The sequence below is a fragment of the Protopterus annectens genome, chromosome 8.part0 (genome assembly GCF_019279795.1).
Source record: "Protopterus annectens isolate FY-2018-M chromosome 8.part0, PAN1.0, whole genome shotgun sequence".
Classification (NCBI taxonomy): domain Eukaryota; kingdom Metazoa; phylum Chordata; order Ceratodontiformes; family Protopteridae; genus Protopterus; species Protopterus annectens.
The window spans coordinates 1,807,979,803-1,808,002,959 of NC_056741.1; the positions used below are offsets into that span (position 1 = coordinate 1,807,979,803).

General features: G+C 40.3%; 1 protein-coding gene across 1 annotated transcript in view; it reads left to right on the top strand.

Moving 5' to 3' along the window:
* The window catches only part of HYDIN (HYDIN axonemal central pair apparatus protein), a 6,673,197-nt gene that overhangs the window by 4,058,913 nt on the left and 2,591,127 nt on the right, over positions 1-23,157 (top strand). The window contains exon 48 of the mRNA XM_044079523.1: positions 6,272-6,454. Within this exon, the coding sequence (XP_043935458.1) occupies positions 6,272-6,454 (183 nt within the window). The remainder of the gene's footprint in view (positions 1-6,271; positions 6,455-23,157) is intronic.

Genomic DNA, 23,157 nt, shown 5'->3' on the forward strand with positions numbered 1-23,157 from the left:
TTGGAGCTTGTGTAAGACACAGCCTGGAACACCGTCCGGTCCCATAGATGCTGTGTTTTTTGCTTTGGAGAAGGCAGCTTTCACCTGTGCATCTGTGATGTCAGGGAGGTTACATTCAGTTGGGACAGGCATTTGCTCCTTTGGGGGGGAAGGGGGGGAGAAGTTTGCGCTGAATCTGCCTGCCAGGATGTTGGCTATGTCTGTAGGTTCTGTATATTTTGTACCGTTATGCAACAATTCAGAGCATATCTGGGAGTTTCTGACCATGTTTCTAACATAACTAAAGAAGGCCTTGTGATTATCTTTAGTGTCTAGGGCAATTTTTCTTTCAAAACTGGCCTTTGATGATTTTATGAGGGATCGAAGTTTCTTGCTAATACTGATCAGAGATGCCTTCCCTTTTTGGGATTTTGCTCTGTCATGTAGTAGCTTCCTCCTTCTGTTGTATAGCTTATTTATGGCCGGGGTCCACCAGACCGGTCTCCTGTTTTTGGAGGAGTGAGTCTTGATTTTATTTGGGATAGCACGATCCATGCATTCCTGCAGGTGCTCATAGAATGCATTTGTAAAGAATTCTGCGGATTGGGCTGTATTATCCTCTGGCCCAGGGGCTTTGAAGGATTCCACCTCAGCCTTGAGAAGTGCAAAGTTGGCTTTGGAGAAATTCTTTACAGTGATTTCCTTGGCTGGGGGTGGGGGCGGGATATGGATATCCAGGGAAATTTATTTATGGTCTGATCTTACCAATGAGGGGTTTACCTCTGGTGTGGAACATAGAGTCCCCATGTTGGTGATGACTAGGTCCAATATGTTGTTCCCTCTTGTGGGAGTGGTGACCAGTTGTTCCATTGCGTTAGAGTTTATAAATTCAAGGAACCATTGGGCAAGGGTGTTTGGGCTTGAGTAGTTTTCCCAGTCAGTGTTTGGGTAGTTGAACTCACCCAATAAAATAGTGTTTGGAGAGACCTTCATATTCTCCAGTGTTCTCAAGAATGCCAAGTGGGGCTCCTGTAATAGGGAGGGTGTTCTGTAGCAGGCTACAAACTGAAAGGCAGTTTTGCCCACTGTTGGTTGCACATGGATGGTTTCCGATGCTTCGTGCAGTGCCACTAACCTGGAGGTGTAGGTATCTTTGATGAATATAGATACTCCCTCTCCTTTTGTGCTTCGGTCCGAGTTTTGGGGCCGAAACGCATGGTATGAGTTATAACCTGGTAGTGCTGGGGTGCTCTCAGGAACCTAGTACCAGGTTTCTGTTACTGCACAGACATCGATTTTCTCCATACTGAGGAGAGTCTCGAGTGCGTGCATCTTGAGGTTTAGACTTCTGGCACTGAGTAGCATTACCTTTAGTTTTTTTATCTTTGGGTTGTCTATGGAGGTGGGTTTGTCCTTTGAGCCTTGCCTAAAAAAGGCACTATGGGGGTGGCAAGAGCCTTGGCCAGTATACAAAAGCCTAAGGGTGACAGGTGCAAGCCGTCCCTAGCGAAGCAACGTGGCTTGTCGAGTATGTCATCCTATACTGACAGATACTGGATCCCCTTTGAATGACACCAATACTTTAGCCAATTGTTGAAACTGATCATTTTGTCTTTATACTGTGGAATCATTCTTGGTGAGGGCAAGATGCTACTCAAGGTCAGGGACATACCAGCCTGGGCTACATGGTCAGAGAGCTCCTCTATGTCTCTTTTCATGTAGTCCAGGGAGGTACATCTCAGGTCATTTACACCAGCATGGACAATGACGGAGTCATACTTGTACTTGCTTTGGAGTGACCTGAGTGCTTGCATTATGTGGCAGATCCTGGCACCCGACAGGCAGCTTACAGTGACCTTCTCATTGTTCAGTCTGGTGAGTGGGACGTCCGTGTGCCGGACAATAGAGTCCCCTATAACAAGTGTATTTGGTGTGTTGTTTGGCCTTATGGGCTGTGACTGTGAGGCACACTGATTTTGTGAAATATGTGATTTGTGGGTATTGTTGAGGGGTGGCTGTTGCTTGGATATCTGCTTAGGAGGTCTTTGCTGTTTAGGCAGATTCTTATTTAGAGCCTCCGAGTATGTTTTTGTGTGTTTATGTGTTGGGTATGCAGATGCAATAGGTCTGTGTGAGACTGGATTTGTGGTGTGGGTGGTTACCTTTTCCTCCTGACTGACTGTGCTAGTCTTGGGTTGAGAGAGATCTGCCTCCAGTTTGGCTGTGTAACTGCATCTCTCACATGTATTAGAGTTTGTTGGAAGGAGGAGAGGGTTGTCTGTGTACATAAGGCAATTGTAACATTGCCTCAAAATTCCCAGATTCACCAGCTGGACTGGAGAGTAACCTTGGACATACCAGATTAGTATAGGGAACTGTTTTTTTTACTGATCAGATTAGGGAAGGGAACTGATTTTTCACATGATCAGGAAGGACCAATCGGGAGTCTAATACTTATGACAAGTCAAGGAGGGTGTAGTGCTTTAGTTAGTTAGTGTTTCCTTAAAAGAGCTGAGCAAGTGCAGGGCTTTAGAAAGAGAATAGAGTGATTACTTTGAAAGTTTGAACAGTTCTAAGGGAAAAAGTGAAGAGCAGACTTTGTGGAGCCTGGAATAGTTTAAACTTGTTTAGGTGGCACTGCCCGACGCTGCTCAGTGCGCAAAAAAGCGCAAAAAGAGAGTTGTAGGGTTTTAAGAGAGAGAGAGATAAAGGAGTTTAGAATTGACCCAAAATGGCCAATAAAACTACAGCTTTTTGGTAGTAACCATTCCTCCAGGGACAGGCAGGCTGTTCAGTGTTAACCACTCCCACTGGTGAACACAGAGACTTCCCTTTAGCCCAAGCAAGCACTGGCCTTCTAGAAACGTCCAAACAGTTCAGAACAGCAAATCTGTAACTGAACTTTCTTAACTTTCAGAAAGTGGGGAAAAAAGCAAGATTTTTTTTTTTTTTTTTTTCTTTTTGTTGTAGTTTAAAGGTAGCAGAGATACACAAGCAGCAAAATAATCACAACAGTGCAATAAATGACCCCACACTTGAGTGCTAGGCCAAAATCAGGTAAAATGCAGTTTTTAGAGAAAAAAAACGATTTTAAATTGTGCAACACAGGAGATGCAGTAAACAGGCTCTAGACGTGTTCCAAGTACTGTTACTGTTACAGATATAAACTTTAGCAAGCCGGAAAATGCCAAAAAGTAGGCGGCAAAGCAGTAAAACTTAATAAAAAATCAGAAGAAAATTCTTAAAATCACAAAAGTGGCTCCTTTTCTTCTCTCAGCATTTTCTCCTCTTGGTAGGTGCTTCAGCAACAACTAGCAAGCCGGAAAAGACGCCAAAACCACAAGGCAGCCTGGTTTTAAGAGAGAGAGAGAGATCAAGGAGTTTAGAATTGACCCAAAATGGCCAATAAAACTACAGCTTCTAGGTAGTAACCACTCCTCCAGGGACAGGCAGGCTGTTCAGTGTTAACCACTCCCATTGGTGAACACAGAGCCTTCCCTTTAGCCCAAGCAAGCACTAGCCTTCTAGAAACTTCCAAACAGTTCAGAACAGCAAATCTGTAACTGAACTTTCTTAACTTTCAGAAAGTGGGAAAAAAGCAAGATTTGTTTTTTTTTTTCTTTTTGTTGTAGTTTAAAGGTAGCAGAGATACACAAGCAGCAAAATAATCACAACAGTGCAATAAATGACCCCACACTTGAGTGCTAGGCCAAAATCAGGTCAAATGCAGTTTTTAGAGAAAAAAATGATTTTAAATTAAGTGCAACACAGGAGATGCAGTAAACAGGCTCTAGATGTGTTCCAAGTACTGTTACTGTTACAGATATAAACTTTAGCAAGCCGGAAAATGCCAAAAAGTAGGCGGCAAAGCAGTAAAACTTAATAAAAAATCAGAAGAAAATACTTAAAATCACAAAAGTGGCTCCTTTTCTTCTCTCAGCGTTTTCTCCTCTTGGTAGGTGCTTCAGCAACAACTAGCAAGCCAGAAAAGATGCTAAAACCACGAGGCAGCCGGGTTTTAAGAGAGACAGATCAAGGAGTTTAGAATTGACCCAAAATGGCCAATAAAACTACAGCTTCTAGGTAGTAACCACTCCTCCAGGGACAGGCAGGCTGTTCAGTGTTAACCACTCCCACTGGTGAACACAGAGACTTCCCTTTGCCCAAGCAAGCACTGGCCTTCTAGAAACTTCCAAACAGTTCAGAACAGCAAATCTGTAACTGAACTTGCTCAGCATCCCATGAATTCTCTCATTCTATGATAACCTTCCTGGCTGTGTTGCTCACTTCTTTACTTTCTTAGCTATTGCTCTAATTTTTACTTTACATCTCCCACCTTTCGGTAAGCAGAGTAATGCTCACTTAATGCAGAGAACTTTGGAAATCACAGATTGAGGTGCCATTTTTTGGAACCTTGAGTCATGCTGACATCTTTTTTTTTTCTGCTTTACCCCTATTTTAATTTTCAGTTTGCATTAAAGTTCCATAGACATTCAGCAGACAGACTCTGTATGTTATATTTTATAAGCCCAGTTGATCCTCTTTTTTGTAGGAGACAGCCAGACTGTTAGAAAATCATTCAGATTCAGTTGGTATTTTGCTGGCCTTTTGAGCAGCACCAAAGAGAATAACTGCTACTGAAGTTTCTGAAGGATTAGAATGCTTTGGTTCATTGTACTTGTACCCATAATTTCTGAAGTAAGTCACTGCTGCAATCTTTCTCTTGTAGTCTTGGTGATACTGTGATTGTATATGTTTTTCCTTTCATTGAGGAAACTGAACTCAAACCTGGGTATTCTTAGGATTTTTTTTCTGTTCATTTCATTGAGGAAAATAACCTCCACCCTGCTTATTCATAAATATACATTGACAATGCGTACAAGCATCTAATGCAGCATGTCTTTTATACTGCTGCATACTGCCTTGATTCATGAGCATGGATCAGGGTAGTCTGTGACACTGTAACAAAGCTATGCTATGTTCTTGAATGGGGCATATATCAAGCAGTCTGTCTAACAGCACAGTGTAGACGGACAGTGTTATGAAGCACACTGTAGTGAGGCAACAGGTTTTTGCAGTTTGACTTACCAGGTAGCTATGTACAGCTACTTGGGAAGGCAAACTGTAAAAACATGTGCTGCCTTTCTATATGATGCATTATGATCCACCATCTTCGCTCCATTAAATTGGTAAAGAATTTGGTCTTTTGCATTGACAGTGAATAAGAGCTCATTACATTGTTATGGCTAAGAAGAGATGCTGATTTGCAAACTCCCAATGACAAAAGCCTGATGGCATCAGTAGGAGGGGTGAAATCGACTTGATTATGATTGCAGGATTGCCTGCTACACGGATTACTCCATTACCATGAGTTTTTTTCCTTACTGTGCAGTGGAGGTCCCCCCCCCCCCCCATGCTGCACTAATAAGTTGCTCAGTATGAGTGCTTAGCATCACAGTATTAGGAGAAGGAGATTGGTAGATAACCTTACTGGAACCAGTCTGTACTCTGTTGTCATTCCTTTTATGACTGGCTTACAATTGTGTGTGTGTGTGTGTGTGTGTGTGTGTGTGTGTGTGTGTGTGTGTGTGTCATTTTTATATATGCTCCATGTATGATGTACAGTGCCTACACAGTACATACCTCTCAACTGTCCAGATTTTCGCAGAATGTCCAGACTTTTGCCTCACATTTTTGGTCTATCCGTAGTAAAATTATTGGTTATTTGGATTTTTGTGGCGACTCAGAGAGGATAGAATTCACTAAATAATGACAGGCATTTGTGTTTCAGACTTTTTGTGCAATTCAGAAAATGCATGGCAACACAAGACCTTTTATTATAACAACTTTCTAAGTTTATAAGAGCAGTATTTAAAATTTGTCCCTATTTTTGGTGATTTCTCCCACCATTATTGTTGACGTTGTCCAGATCTTTTGTGCTAAGAGGTTGAGAGCTATGACACAGTAAGGTAAGACAGCATACAGCATTATACCACATTGTGTACTTTAATAAACCACAGTTGGCCTTGGTATACCAGTCTATGGCATACAGCTTTCATGAATAAGACCTAAAGAATTTAAAAGGTTAACTAAGCTGATATACTAAGCTAGTAATACTATCTAAGGATAGAGTAGCAAACTCGTAATACCATCTAAGAAGAGAGATAAGCTTTCATTGCTGGTTCCATTTCTCTGTTAAATGTTAATTTGTTCAAAGTGAGCTGTTTTAGGATGGTCATAAAGCTGAAGTGCACAGTAACCACATTAATTTCTTTTGTGTTTCATTGCATAGGTTAACTACATTTCGATGGATTGTACCAGCCAATGGAGAAATTACTCTCAAAATACATTTCTTCTCTCAAGTAGTTGGCCAGTTTGATCAGACTCTCAGCTTTGAAATCCTGGGAACAAGAAGGCGATACCAGATCTACTGCAGAGGAGTTTGTGCTTTCCCTTCTATATGTCAAGATCCTAAGTAAGTGCCACCTTTTCTTTGTTAGCAAAGCATGTTACATTGCAGCATGCTGCATTAAACTGAAGAATTACACTGATAAATTGTCTAACCTTTTCTGCAGTGCATATGTGCTGATCTTTCTGTATCTAAAGGAAAACTCCACCCCAAAAGTGAAAAATGTGGTAACCATTTGAAATGTTGGGACCTGCTAGAGCAAGTTCCAAAATCCAGATCCTGAATGGCCAAAAGAATGATCTTGTATATCCTAATTTGGAGATGCCATTTTCTCAGAATATTCTCTTTTCTCCGAGATATGGTGATCTCAGAGTTGGTATATATATATATATATATATATATATATATATATATATATATATATATATAAATAAGTTTGGGGTGGGGGGTGCAAAAAGATGCTTTAAGTAGATGAGAGATTTTTTTCAAGATTCATTCTTCTGGCTGTTCAGTCTTATTTTTCAACACTTCAAGTGCTGACATTTCAGCAGAGAGCTAAAAAATTTATATTTTTCATTATATCTTGATATTCTCTACTGCTGTACCAGAATTCAGTGTTCCTTATTGTATTTTCTTGTACCCAAAAATGTCCAGCATGGGGACTAGGACACTGACTTGTTTGTTTGCAGTGACTTTATTCTACTCCTAGAATGGAGTTCGGGTTCTAAAATGTAACAAAAGCTATGCATAAATGTTTCCTTTTTTCCTTATGTAGTTAAAGTAATAGTAATGAGCGTAACTGGCTTTTACCCAGTCTATGAAAGCAAAACAGTTTCTTCTTTTCATTTGAATTGCTCATGGCTTTATTTAATTTAAGCTGACAAAATCATTTCTTGATCCATTTACATGTTTTCATCTAAAAAAAAAATCTCACTGTAGACATTCTTCCTATCACAAGTAACTCCTCACATCCAGTTGAAGATGACTACAGTCAGTTTACACACATCTTTAGCAAAGAAAAAAGAAAATATCTTCAAAAAAATGGAAACAGAAGAAGATTCCAGAAGTAAAAGCTGTTACCACAGAAACTGTAAGCACAATGGCTTAACTGAAAAGTCAGTAACACATGAAAAATGCACCATTTTAATTTTTTTTTCTCAAATATTTTTTTTTATTTTCAATTAAAATAACATGTACATAATATTTTTAAATATCATTTGAAACAACTATATACAATATTTACAAAAGCCTGACTTTCAATTATATACACTATGTTATTAAATATAGAATTAATATATCAGTTATCAGAGATACAATATTGATTATTGCAGTGTATCCAACAAAGATATAACTTTCTTCCGAGGATTATTTACCAATGGCCTGAGATAGATTCGTAGTTCTTTAATTTTTATTTCCATCAATGCAGTTGTCTTCACTAAAGTGTAGAATTCTTCCAAGGTGGGGGGTGTATTTCTAGTTATGCATTTCCTAGATATAGCAAGTATTGTCCATAACAAATACATTTTTGTCTTATTCAAGTAGGGACCTTCATTTACATTTAGTATTATCAATATATTAGTTACTGTGGTGGTGATGCTGTGGTAGCGTTGTCACCTCACAGTAAGACATTGTCCTGTTCGATTCTCAGCTAAGAGCATCTTCTGTGTGGAGACATGCGTGAACGGGCGTACCTTCGTTGAAGTCAGGGCCGGCAACTCGGCACCTAAAAATCTACTGCCAATCAATAGCGGACTGGAGTTCCGCTGTGGCGATCCCTAACCGGGAAAACCTGAAAGACTCAACAACATTATCAGTATATTAGTTAACGTAATGGATTCATTAAATAAAGCTTGTAAAAAAATGATTGATTCCATTCCAATATGATTTAATTTTGTTACATTCATAAAAAAATATGAATCCAGTCTATTTTATTTGACTTTTCACACCTCCAGCATAGACCATTTTTAGTAATACTGATCTTTTTAATTCTATCTGGTGTTAAAAATGCTCCTTGTAAGTATTTCCAGTTAAATATTTTCCAGTACTGCGTGTTAGAGGTGTACTGATAGTAAGATGTTACTTTTAATTTCTTCTGTTAACTGCAATGACTGACCTTTTGTTAAGAACTGCCAGTATGATGGTTTGGGAAGTGTTTTATATGTTATTAACTCTTTATATAGATTTGAAATGGAATTTTTCTTTTCACAACTATTATATATAAATTCATACAGAAAACGTATTAGATTTGGAATACGTTTAAATGAGGAATTATTAATTAATCTGCATAAATCTTGAGTGTACATTAGAATGCTTTGTAAGGTTAACCAGTCCTGTGTTGGAATAACGTAAGCAGTTTTTATCATATGTATAGCTAAAACATTTAATTTATTTACACATTGAAACCAGCATAAGAATCCATTTTGTTCCCAGGAGGTTATTGTTTCCCTATATATTTTGAGAGGAAAGTTCTTATTGATGGAAAATGGGGTTAAAAGGTCAAACCAAAGTTTTAGATCTATGTTTGCATTTATAAGTTTCCTAAAGGTATTGATATAATAATTAATCAGTGTTGTTTTATAGGTTCATAGGTAGGTAATAGGCTGTCAGCCCAAGGGCCTATGTAAGCCTAGCCAACAAGGTTCCATGGCTTACGCCACCCAAGAAAGTTTTTTTCCTGTGCCACTGTCGAGCAGAGACACAGAAGTGATCCCCGGGGTGTATTTCCTATTTCCCATCCACTCATCAAGATTTTTCTTGAAGAGTGCTAATGAAGAACTTTGCTTGACATAGATAGGTAGCCTGTTCCAGAGTATGGGAAGTCTCTGGGACAGGAATCTATCCCTCCAACATTGTGGTGACAAGGTTTAGGTCCCTAGAGCGTGTAGCTCGGAGGGATTGGGATTTCTTTAGGTGTAGGAAGTCCAACAGCTCTGGGTTTGACATAGCTTCATATATTAGGCAGAGATCACCTCGGAGTAGATGATATGCTACAGAGTAAAGCTGGAGTTTTTTGAGGTGGTCAGTGTAGAGCATTTGTTTGAGGTCAGTAATCCTCTTTGTGAGGTACTTCTGTGGCCTTTCCAGCTGCTGCAGATGTCTTGTGAGGTACATTCCAAAAAGGGCGTTGTACTCTATAATGGTTAGAAGGTTTTGTTATATTATATTGTATACTTATGCATAGTATGTACCAGGGTTTGTTTTATTTGTCTACTATTACTATTAAAATTTTTTTTAACAGATTAAATTCATAAAGCCATGTTAAACCCAGAGCTGTTGGACATGCTACACTTAAAGAAATCCCAATCCCTCAGAGCCACACGCTCCAGGGATCTAAACCTTGTCGTCACAATAAACAAAACATGCTGGAGGGATAGGTTCCTGACGCAGAGACTCCCCAGACTCTGGAATAGACTGCCCATACATGTCAAGCAGCATGCCTCTTTGGCTGTCTTCAAAAGGAACCTTGACGATTGGATGGGGGAAAGGAAATTCACCCCGGGGATCACGTCAGTCGCCCTGCTAGACAGGGGTCCAGGGAAGTAAATAGTGTGGGAAGAAATAGCCAGGGAATTGTTATGGCTAGGCTTGTATAGGTCCTAGAGCTGATAGCCTAGTACCAACCTATGAACCTATAGCCAAAGCAAATAAAATGGGAGAAAGGGGGCATCCTTGTTAAGTACCTTTTGTTATATGGATAGATTCTGAGGTGAAAGGACCTAATTTAATGTCAGCTAAGTTATTAATATATATGTTTTTTTAGTAATAAGATGAAGGAAGGAGGAAATTCAAATAATGCTAAAGTTTTAAATAGATATTCCCAGTTGAGGGAATCAAATTTTTATATGTCTAATCCGATTACAAGTTTTCCTCTATCTTCTTTATTCACATAATCTATAAGAGTAAGTATCCTTTTAATATTATCATGTGTGTGCCTGTTATATAAAAATCCAGTTTGATCATTATTAATTGTCTTTGAAAGTGGGATTTTCATTCTGTTAGCTAGGATTGACATGAATATTTTGTAATCATTATTCAGTAATGATATAGGTCTGTATGAGGTGCAAAGGTCTGATGGTTTATTATCTTTTAGAATTGGTGTTATGAGAGAATATTTCCATGAGGGTGGTATTTTTGCTTCTGACTGGACTTCTAGCAAAGTTTTATGAAAAGGGGAGATTATTGTTGAAGGGAAAAGTTTGTAAATTTCCATAATTATACCATCTATCCCTGGAGCTTTGTTAGATTTACTTTCTTTTATCTTGTCAACAATTTCTTTGTAGGATATAGGTTTTTGTAGGTCTAGTTTTAAGTTTTTGGGAACTTTTTTATATTGATAAGGTTTTTATCTAAGTTTATTTGGTTGGTATCCAAATCTTCTTTTTTGAAATGTTCCATATACTGGAACTGAAATGCATTAATGATGTCTCCTATATCTGATACTCTTTTCCCTTTCTTTTCATGATATATACTACTAATGTTATTTGCTTTGGATTGTATTTTAATTTAGATAAGTCATGTAGATATCTGGGGGAGGTGGCTAATGAGTTTATTTTTAATTTTTTGAAGGCTAGACAAGTTTTGTGTGTTAGAATTTCATTATATTTTTTATTTAATTACTCTATTTCTTTTTTGACTTTTGGACAATTCTGATTTTTTTTTTAGATTTTGCCGTCAAGAGTCTGGTTTGCAAGTCTAATGATTCAAATTCCCATTCTCTAACTTAGTTTTTGTACCAGCTAAGGGTCTTACCAAATAAATACACTTTTAATGAGTCTCAGACCATGACTCTACTGATTTCTGTTGTATTATTAATTTCAAGAAATAATTGTAGTTCTGACAATATCCAGGGTCTGAATTCTTTAATTTTCGTGATATGTAATGGAATTCTAGTTGAGAGGATTAAAGGTTTAAACTCTATTTGGAGCTTCATTATCAGACAGTCATGATCTGAGAAGGGGCATGGAACTATTGAGAAGTTAGGATTTTTGTTTGTAAATCTTGAACTACGAATACTTTGTCTATTCTGGTTTGTGTTCCAAATCTATGGTCTTTATGGGAAAATAATAAGGATTTATCATCTTTTACTTTAAAAATGTCTATTAAATGAAATGAATCAATCCATTTTTTAAGGATTTTGAAATAGTTGCTATGCAAAAAGACTTCTTGGTGGTTTCAAAAGCTTCTAAGGCACAATTAAAGTCTCCTCCCAGTATAAGATTTCCTTTATAATTGGAAATAAAATCTAGGTGTTTTTTTTAACCGTTCCTGTTCCAGTTCCTGGGAACCAATATAGATTAGCTAAGGTCCATATTCTGTTATTAAATTTAATTATAACAAATGCTAGTAGACCTTCTTTGTCTTCATATTTATAAATAACATTTGGAGTGATTATGTTTTTCTTCCAGAGAATTGATAATCCTTTTGTCTTTGTTCTATAGGACGATTGAGCTAAGACTGTATAGTCCTTAGGGTTCCAAATAAAGCTATCATTAGCCTTAAAATGCGTTTCCTGGAGAAATACTACTTGTGCCTTATTTCGATTTAAATATTTTAGTAAGTTTGATCTTTTGGGTGGCCGCGGTGGTACAGAGGTTAGCGTTGTTGCCTCACAGCAAGAGGTTCTCCGGTTCGATCCTCGGCTGGGGTGCCTTCTGTGCGGAGTCTGCATGTCCTTCCTGTGGCCACGTGGGTTTCCTCCGGGTAATCCGGTTTCCTCCCACATCCCAAAAACATGCTGTAGGTGGATTGGACACTCTAAATTGGCCTTAGGTGTGAGTGCGTGTGTGTGTGTGTGCCTTCTTTGGAAGGTTGGGCGCCGGGCTGTCAACTCGACACCATAAAAACCCCACTGCCAATCATGAGCGGTTAGGTGATCCGCTGTGGCGACCCCTAACCGGGAAAAACCAAAAGAAGAAGAAGTAAGTTTGATCTTTTATTTGTATTATTTAAGCCATTAGTATTTAATGATAAGAATGTTAAATCCATTTCAAGTTATTGTTGGAAGAAACTTTTTGCTTCTTTTTTTTTTATTTTGATTATAATAGTTATACCATATTCTCTGATAACATTGGATGTTATTTTTATGTGTGTAAACTTGGGAGTGTAATTTAATGTTCTTTCTTCTTTAAATATAAGTAGGGTAAAATTCTGGTGAGGCTTTAAAAAAGTACTTCTATAAAGCATTAATTCTAAAGTATCATATACAAGTAAATATGAATTTCCCATTAAACATGGAATGAAAGTCATTCCTAATCCAGTAGATAAAGATAGATCTATTGGATTATCACTCATACTTTTAACCAACAATATCAACTGATCTCCATATGTTAAATTATTATATGGAAAATTTTCTTAAAAGAGATATGAAATTCTATATTATTCTATTATTGTTCTATAGTATTTTATATATCAGGATGGAATATTGGTAGTGTAAACAATTATTATGTTGACTTAGAAAATATCCAATATTAATTACCCTTAAGAGATCCCAAACATGTCATATATGTCATTTTGGATAAATTAAATGCAACAGAGGAGCATGCACTAAATAAGCCAACAACAAATAGATTATTACTAAAATAATTTGACTAAAAGGACTCTACAGGCGACAATGAGTGATTACCAATGAAATATGAATTTACTGTAGGTGTACTGTCTTCCTTTACTTTCCCACTCTTCAGCTCACCAACTTCAACTTACATTTATGAAAAAACATGGCTTATCAGTGGTATCCTGACTCTGAATAGAGGCGCCCTACATGCTAGTGTGCAGTGCTTTTACAGATTTATAGATTTACAAAGCAGAGTCTAAGAATGAACTGTGATCACCCTGACAATTCTCATACTGCATAGGGCACTTCCTGCTTCCAGAATGGGTAATCACATCAGGTCTAGAATGAATGTGAAGGTACCTATATGGTAATCAAGACTTAACTTACGTTAGTATTAATCAAATAGTATTTAGAGCATCTTAGAGAGTTCTCGGGGCAGTTAGAATACTCTTAAGCCTCTTCTCCCTTGACCAAAAACAGAGATTTCCCTTCCCTTTCTCTCCCTTGTTTTAAATCAGTACTAATAAAAGAAATTCAGCAAACATAGGTAAACAGAAATAACATTCAGTAGTCCATCTTGTACATGACTCGCAATCCATTAAACAAGTCAGTGACTAACATCACTTTAGTAAACATTATAAAGACAAATTAGAAATAATTTCCCAGGTCTTTAAATTTTCTGATAAAGCAAAAAGTGAACAATAAGCTATTTTAACTAAAAGCATAAAGCATTTCAATTTTTCCTTGCATGTATACATTTCTACTTATATTGTAGTGTCAATAGCTGTCTTTGAAATCTGCACAATACTTCACTTCTTCAAATCATTCCTTTATCAATTCAAGTTTTGTTTTGTCAAAACGGCAACAATATTTCAAGGGCACAATTAATATTTAGACTGATGTTTCAAATAAATAACTTGTCAGTTGCCAATTGATTTAGTTTAGAATGTATGGTTAGTGCAAATGTAGCATCTTGCAAAAATATGTATTTTTTCGTGTGCTCTAGAGACTGTCATATGAAAGTGACATATGTAATGTAGCATATATAGAGCAGATAGTTTATGGATTCAGGTTGTTAAAGTAAATTATGCTTATTAATCAGACAGTTTCATTTAAATTCACAAGTAATTTGGGAACATTTCAATTGAGTTTCCAGGAATGTGTAGTCCAATGTGAGTAACTGAGTCCACTTTTTCTCATAAACATATGCCACAGTTCATTAAACTAAGCAGAGTCTAACATCTGTCTAATAATCATTATAAAGAAAAAGAATAGTAATTTCCTAGCTCTTCAAATTTTCTGACATCACACAATGTTGACAGTAAGCTATTTTAACTGGAAGACTATAAAATTTCAATACTTCCTTGTGAATATACATTTTTACTTTTACTGTAGTGTCAGAGCCACGGTGGTGCAGCGGTAGCGTTGTCACCTCATAGTAAGAGGTTCTCCCATTTGATTCTCGGCCGGAGTGCCTTCTGTGCATGTCCTCCCCGCGGTTGAGTGGCGTTCAAAAGACATGCGTGAATGGGCGTGCCTTCGTTGAAGGTTGGGCGTCGGGCTGGCAACTCGGCACCATAAAGATCTACTGCCAATCATTAGTGGACCGGAGTTCTGCTGTGGCGACCCCTAACCAGGAAAAGCCGAAAAGACAAACAACAACTTTTACTGTAGTGTCAAGAACTGTCTTTGAAATCTATGCATTACTTCACTTCTTTCAAGTCATTCATTTTACAGTTCACATTATATTTTGTCAAAATGTCAATAACATATCAAGGGCACATTTAATTTTTAAACTGATATTTTAAATGAATAGCTATCAGTTGCCAAGTGAGTTTGTACAGAGTGTGAGGTAACTGCAAAAATAACATGTTGCAATAAGTAATATCTATCTTTTTCATGTGCTCTTGAGACTGTCAGTTTCAAACTTTCAAGTAACATATAAAATGTAACTTTTACGAATCAGCATGTTAAACTGAGTAATACTTTTTAATCAAGCAGCTACATTTCAGTGCACATGTAGTTTGGGAACATTTCAATTGTGTTTCCAGGAATGTGTAATCCTATGAGAATAAATCATAAAATATATACAAATAGTCCTAGTATGTATTTATTTTACCTTGTTTAGGTTGTTTTTTTCATTTTACTAACTAAACATTATTTTTTCTTATTATTTGTTATCTGTGAGGCTAAATGCACTTTGCAGATTCAGTGTCCTTAGAAACTGCAACAATTGTTTACTGTTGCTATGGCAACGCAAATAGAAAGTGAAGAAAGCTTCACTTCTCTTAACCAACAGTACATTTTCCTCTCCTTTTTTATGTATTTGTTAATACTAAAAGGAAATAATTCAAAGGGCATATGTACATGAATGGAACATTTCAGAGTTAATCACGAACATGTCCCCAATCCCAGTAAGCACAACAGTGACTATCATTAATCTAATAAATATTGTAATAACAATTAGTTTCACTATTCCAATTAGTCTATCTTAAAACTAGATTATTTTAGACTATTATTTATCCATGTATAGATAGTGAGTTATTAAATATATACAGACTATATTAGTATAGTAAATAGGAGAGAATTTAGACAAGGAGACAAGATGCAGTTAAAATAAATAATGAGAAAAGAGAGAAGAGAGAAAGAAAAGAGAAAATTAAGCGAAAATACACATATAATATGTATGTTGATTTACAGTATAAATATTTTATGTGCTATATAACCCTCCTTCTATGAAAGAAAAGTACCCTGTTTTACATACCTGAGGTAATGTGAAAACTCTCATGTGTCATTCATTTTCAAAAAATATAGATAAAGTTTCCAGTAGTTAGTTACCTTTGTTTTAAAATTCCAAGCAGTAAAATTGGTCCTTTAAAGTAATGTTAAAACAATTCATATCATAGTAGATGCTTTGAGAGATTTGGCTGTAACAGTATCAGTCGTTTGCTTCTTCTTTTTGACATCTGTCCAGGCATTTGTTTCTTTTGTTCTCTTGAGAGAAGGTGGCATCCAATCCATATCTTCTGGTAAAGTAATCACATTATTAGTTTTAATAAATGAAGAGGCTTCCTCTAAGTCAATAAAAGTCCTCATCTCATTGACATATAGTATTCTTATCTTAGCTGGATATGCCATGGTGGTACAGCGGTAGCATTTTTGCTTCACAGCAAGAGGTTCTCCTGTTCGATTCTCGGCTGGAGTGCCTTCTGTGTGGAGTCTGCATGATGTTCTTCATCTCACATTGCTGCAGTCCTTACACTTGGGTAGTCCGCTGTCCTCGGTCGGCCCGAATATCAAAGTATTAGGCTGATGTCGGTCAAGGCGCTTAAGACTGACATCAGGACGTCAGGGTACAAATGCGCATGACCGACGTCATATCCTCAGTCTTTTTTGCCGCATGGTCCGATGCAGAAGCAGCGTTGCAAGTGCCGTTCAGCGTTCTGAAATTTTGGTCGAGTTTCAGACCGAGTCAAAGTTGGCTAAGTACCCCGTTGGGGAATATTTTAGTTTTTTCTTGCCTCATTGGTTTACCGGATGTCAGAAAAAGTGAATAACTGTATTTCTTGTGGGAAACAGATACCGCATAGGGACTATCATACTTTGTGTATTCCTTGTTTGGGGCCTGAGCACGACGTTGTTGGGTGTCGCTTTTGTGCTAGGTTCAATAAGCGCACTATTAAGCGAAGATTAGATTGTGCCAGGTTGGTCTTCGGGAAGCGGTGCAATTATAATATGCCGTCGGATGCTCCGACGCCCGCTTCTTCGAAGAAGCGCAAAGACAAAGCAGCTAAGCCCAGGCAAGAAGAGTCGTCCGTACCGGACGCCGGTTCTTTAGAGGCGTCAGTGGAACCGGTGGTTCCGGAGGCTTCTCTGGAGTCCCAGGGGGAGACTTTGATATTGCAGGATGTGGCCTCTCAGGAGGCAGGTCAGGCTGAAGGGGCTTCTCAGGTTACTGTACTCCCCTCCCTTCCTAGGGTGGTTAGGCCCTCTCCTTCTGTTTCCAAGGCTTCTCCCAGAGGCAGGCCAGGTTTGGCTTCTGTTGGTATCACTCCTAGTTCTTCAGGATCTGTGCCCAAGAAGCACATGCTTAAAATGGCAGAAGATTTAATTACTTTGATTAGAGGTTCTTTGCCTCCTCCTGATAAGAGGCCTAGGGTGGAACCAGAGTTGGGGAGTTTTGAACAGGCTTCGGATGTTTCAGAGTCTTCGGCTGAAGACTTGCAGGAGTATTCTCCTTATTCTGATTCTGATGTGGATGATTCTACTCCTTCTGCTTCTCCTCCAGAGGATTTTTCTTTTTCAGAGACTCTTCATTCCATGAGGGAACATTTTAAGTGGGAAGGTCAGGACTTCTCTGATTCCAGGAAAAGGCTTAGGGAATTTTTGCTTTTACCCCAGCATAGGCCTTTGGCTATACCACCTGTTCTGGATGTTGTGGAAGATGTGTTTGCAGAGGCTTCACTTAATCCTGATTCTTTGCCTCCTGCTCCTGTTAAACCGGATAGGTATTACAGGGTGCCTGAGGCTCATAAATATCTTTATAAGAGTCCTAGGGCGGACCCAGAAACAGTTAGTCAGGGACCTAAGGGTGTCAAGGCCTCTGTTGTGAAAAATCCGGTTCCTCCAGATAAAGAGGCCAGAGCTTTGGATAGATGGGGAAAGAAAGTCTATACTTCTTCCACCTTAGCCATGAGGGCGTTGAATTGCCAGTTTCACATGTTGAAATATCAAAACTATCTTCTTTCTCAATTGAAGTCTATGGTAGATGCTCTGGCGGAAGGCATTGAGTGTAAAGAATTACAAGATTTGGTACATGTCTCTGAACAGGTGGGTAAGCATTCTTTACAATGTGGTTTTGATGCTGTACAGGCCTCGTCTAGGGTGGCTGCCACTGGGTCAGTTCTTCGCAGGCACGCCTGGCTGAGGGATCAGAATTTATCTGACCATGTTAAGACAAGGATTTTGGATGCTCCTTTACAGTCTGATGTGTTGTTTGGTTCACCTGTGGAGTCAGTCTTGAAGAAAATGGAGGACAAGGCTAAGTCTATGCAGGCTGTTAAAGATTTTTTGCAAGTTCAGCCTCCGAAGTTTAGTAGGAATTGGCCTGCTAAGGGGTGGACGTACCCTTCTTATGATTCACAGTCTAGGGGTAGATCTAGACGTGGTAGGGGCAGAGCTCAGAGCTCCTTCAGACCTAGAACAGGGAGTTCACCTGCACAATCTTCGGGTGAGGGCAGGGGCCAGTCCTTTCGTAAACAGGCCCAATGACCTACCTTTTCAGCTGCCAGATCCTTCTTGCCTGGCAGCACCTTTGGGAGGAAGGTTAGCACTCTTCAAGGAAAATTGGAGTTTGATTACCCAGGACAGATGGGTATTGGATATCATACACCAAGGTTACAAGTTTTATTTCCATACCTTGCCTCCTTTCAAAGGCATGCCGGACGTTCCTCCTCAGCAAAGACTAGAGGCTCACAAACAAATTTTTCTGCTGCTTCAAATAGGGGCCATACAACCGGTCCCTCTGCCAGAAGTGGGCCTAGGATTTTATTCTTGCCTGTTCCTAGTACCAAAGAAGGGGAACACGTGGAGACCAATTTTGGATTTATCTATCCTCAACACTTATCTGGACATTCACAAGTTCAAAATGTTGACGTTACAACAGCTTTTACCTCTGCTGGGCAAAGATCACTGGATGGTGACTCTGGATCTCAAGGAGGCTTACCTTCATGTTCCTATCAGGCAAAGTTGCAGGAAGTATCTGCGTTTTCGGGCTGGGACTTCTCATTATCAGTTCTCTGCATTGCCCTTTGGCTTATCTACTGCGCCCAGAGTGTTCACGAAGGTTCTGGCTCCAGTGATAGCTTTCTTCAGGCTAAGAGGAATACAGATCTATCCTTATTTGGACGATTGCCTGATTCTGGCCCAAGGAAAGGACGAACTTCTTCATCATTTACAATATGTGATAGCAGTGCTAAGATGCCTGGGGTATTCTGTGAATGAAATAAAGTCCAGTCTAGTACCCTCTCAGGACATGTGCTTTCTGGGTGTGAGACTGAATACAGCATCCCAGATGGCCTTTTTGACCCCGGACAAACAAAAGAATCTTTCTCTTTACTTCCATCAATTGTCTCATCAGTCCAGGCTGACTGCAAGGACAGTCCTTCAAGCCTTGGGGTTCATGGCATCTTGTATTCTGGTGCTTCCCAATGCCAAACTGCATATGAGGAAGCTACAATGGTATCTCAAAATGTATGGACACAGCACTGCCAAGATATGGACACTGTCATTCAGATAATACCTTGCATTCAAAAGGAATTTTTGTGGTGGGCTCAGGAATGTCACCTAAACAAGGGACTCTCTGTGACCCGGCCAGAGGCGAGTCAGATTCTAACGACAGATACCTCAGACAAAGCTTGGGGAGCTCATCTAAATGGAAAGTGGGTACAAGACACGTGGCCTGCCAGACTTCAGCATCTACATATCAACTTGAAGGAGATGTTAGCAGTCCAATTTGCATTAATAGCTTTCAAGGATTTACTTCTTCCAGGGCAGGTGTTGGTTCTAACAGACAACACAACTGTCATGTGGTACATCAACAAGCAAGGGGGAACACATTCTTATCCTCTATGCAGACAAGCAATGATTTTGTGGGAGACTGCTCTCAGTTTACAGCTACATCTTCAGGCAAGGTTTCTGCCGGGGGCACAGAACTCCTTAGCAGATGTGTTGAGCAGACAAATTATGGATCCCCACGAGTGGAAATTGGATCCTCATGTATTTCAGAAATTGACAGTGTTATGGGGAACTCCAGACATAGATCTGTTCGCTTCTCCACTAAATTACCAGCTGCCAAAGTTTTGCACAAAAAGGTTTCATCCCACAGCTTGGAAAGTGGATGCTCTTTCATTCAATTGGAGCAATCTTCATGTGTATGCCTTTCCACCTCTGCCTCTCCTCCCAAAGGTACTCCTGAAGGTCAGACAGGACAAGCCACAGATGATTTTAATAGCTCCAGATTGGCCTCGACAGCACTGGTACCCATTACTGAGAAGTCTGTGCAGGAGCCTCCATGGCCTTTGCCTTCGATTCCACACCTGCTGTCTCAGGAGAACAGTCATTTACTCACTGTCAAACTTCACTCTCTTCCCCTAACAGCCTGGCATATTCTGTTTTAAACCCTGGAGGGTCTCAGCTTCCACAGCAAGTTTTGAATGTTATTTTGGAGGCCAGAAGGCCTAGTACAAGGAAAGTGTACGCAGATAAATGGAAGAGATTTTTATTTTGGAGTACAGCAAAGGAATTTGATGTTTCTAAGCCTAATTTAAGTGTGGCTCTTCAATATCTTACTGAGTTACTGGACAAAGGTTTGTCCTTCTCTTCTATTAAGGTTCATGCTGCAGCAATTTCTGCTCACTATGACTGTGTCCCACCATTGTTTTCTCATCCTTTGTTTAAGCAATTCCTTAGAGGGGCAAAGAATATAAGACCCCCACGTAGAGCTCCTACTCCTGCTTGGGATCTCAATTTTGTGTTGGAGAAACTCACTCTACAACCTTTTGAGCCTGCAGCTGCTGCCGAGTTGAAATATTTATCATGGAAGACTGCTTTTTTGTTGGCCATTACCTCTGCGAGAAGGGTTTCTGAATTACAGGCCCTTATGGTGGTTGAGCCTTTCTTAATTTTCCATAAGGATAGGGTATCTTTACGTACTAATCCTTCCTTTATGCCTAAAGTGGTTTCTAGTGTGGCTTTAAACCAAACTATTCATTTGCCTACTTTTTATGCAAACCCCCAAAATAAAGGGGAACAGATTTTGCACACCTTGGATATACACAGGCAGTTACGTTATTATTTGAGCAGAACTAAAGGGTTCAGGCAGTCTCAGCAGTTATTTGTTTCATTTGCTTTGGGTTCTCAGGGCAAGCCTGTGTCAAAACAAACTATTTCTAAGTGGATTGGGTTTTGTATTGCTTTCTGTTATTCCCATCATGGTAAGGAGATTCCAGCTGGGATCAGGCCTCATTCCACTAGGGCTACTGCCACTTCTACAGCTTTTTTAAGGGGGGTGGCAACTAAAGATATTTTGGAGGCAGCTACTTGGAGTTCAGTGCATACTTTCTCTAAGCATTACCACCTTCCACTTTACTCTAAATCTAGGGCTGGTTTTGCCACTGCAATTTTACAGGGCATTTTGGCAGCTCCTACTGCTTTATAGTTTTGCCATCCTCCCTTACCTCTGCTTTGGGATTCTACCCAAGTGTAAGGACTGCAGCAATGTGAGATGAAGAACATAGTACAGTTTTGTACCTACCATAAATGTAGATGTTCGAAGATCCACATTGCTGCAGTCCAATTTACCCTCCCTCCTTCCCCTCTGTAGTTAGAGGCGGTTGTGTGGTTTGGGTTGTGAATATTGTGGATATTGTAAATATTGTTCATATGATTAGTGCAAGGGTGGTTGGTTGTTTTTTGCTGTCTTTTGGTTTTGACCTTTCTTTTTAGGGTCTTCTGACATCTGGGGCAAGAAAAGACTGAGGATATGACGTCGGTCATGCGCATTTGTACCCCGACGTCCTGATGTCAGTCTTAAGCGCCTTGACCGACGTCAGCCTAATACTTTGATATTCGGGCCGACCGAGGACAGCGGACTACCCAAGTGTAAGGACTGCAGCAATGTGGATCTTCGAACATCTACATTTATGGTAGGTACAAAACTGTACATCTGAAGTAGGATATTCATTTGTCTGCAACCTGTGGGTTATGGATCCGATATCGGATCCGAACCGGCATGGTTTTCCAGCTATGGATCCAAGCTCTCAGCTCCTCCCCTCACCAATAATGCCCTGCTCTACCCTCATGACCTCAGATCTCGTTTGCCGCGCTGGTGACTGGATTTGTATTCATAGCTCTCAGCTAAGTGGTCATTTATTACTTGTTAAAACAGAAAATTTAAAGTTTTTTGTTTATTTCTGTGTGAAAGTTTAGGTTTCCCTCTTTAATAGTTTTATATTGAGTTAAATTAAGTAATTTTTTTTTCCCTCCCCTCGCTGTTGCATTGAGTGTGTGTGTTGGGCCTGTGTGTCTTTTTGTTTAAGTTACTTTTAGTAGCTTTATAGATTATGGCTGATCAGCCTAAATCTATTTTCTCGAAATGCTCCGAGTGTGGCCATAAGCTCTCACCGGCTGATGGCCACACTCGGTGTGTTAAGTGTCTCGGGGTTGAACACCTCACATCTGGCTGTTCCATTTGTGCAGGGTTCAACCCCAGGGCACTGAGGGAGCGGAGGTCCAAGCTTGTCTTGGCGGGTCTTTTACCGCCAGACTCGGCTCCGGCCTCCGCTCCTTCGGGAACAACTGTGGCTACGGTTGTTCCCCCTGTGGCACCCCTCCTGCTCCTGGGACTCAACCTCCCGTTTCTGGAGAGGAGAGGGATGCTAGAAAAGGACCGGAGGAGAAGCACCACGGCGGGCCGAGACCTCTGTTTTGGCCCGCCAGCCAAGCGGCTTCTCCCGGCTCCGTTGTCGGCTCGGTCTCCTCCTTCTCGGCTCCGGTCCCTGTGTGCTTTTCACGGGTCCTGAGGAGGAGGAGACCCGATCTCCGTCGAGGCTATCGAGGAGGCACTCCAGGCCTACCTCGGTAGCCTCGTCGAGATCTACATAGCCTTTCTGATGCTGATCTGGACGGATGATGAGAAGGTTCATCCAGGCCCAGATGCAGATGGGAGTGCTCTTGCCTCCCCTCTGGGGAGCTCAACACCCTTTTAAGCCTATTGCTCCTTCTCCGACCCGCTATCCGGGTTCGGAGCAGCTGGAGCCGAGCAGCTTCGGGCGGGGTGGGTCGGCGCCGATAGTACTTGGTGCCGGATCCGACCCTGCCCTCGAGTGCGTCGGATCCGACCTCGGAGCCTGGATCCGAGCCTCGGATCCGGGGATCAGTGCTCCTTCGGCGCCGTCTGTGTCGGAGCGTACTGTCGCCGGATCCGGCGCCGCGCCGGCTCGTCCACTCTTCGGATCCGAGGGGGAGCCGATTGTCGGATCCTTTGGTCGAGGTCGGCTCCCCTTCGGCTTTTGATGTAGTGGAGAGGGCTCTGTTGAGGGTCTCCGGACCCCGGCACTTGTTCGGCTCCGTCCCGCTCCCTCTGCACTGGGCCAGGCTTCCACCATCCGGCCCCTGGGACAGCCCGTTTCTGTGCCCCAAGTTGCTCCTATGGAACAAA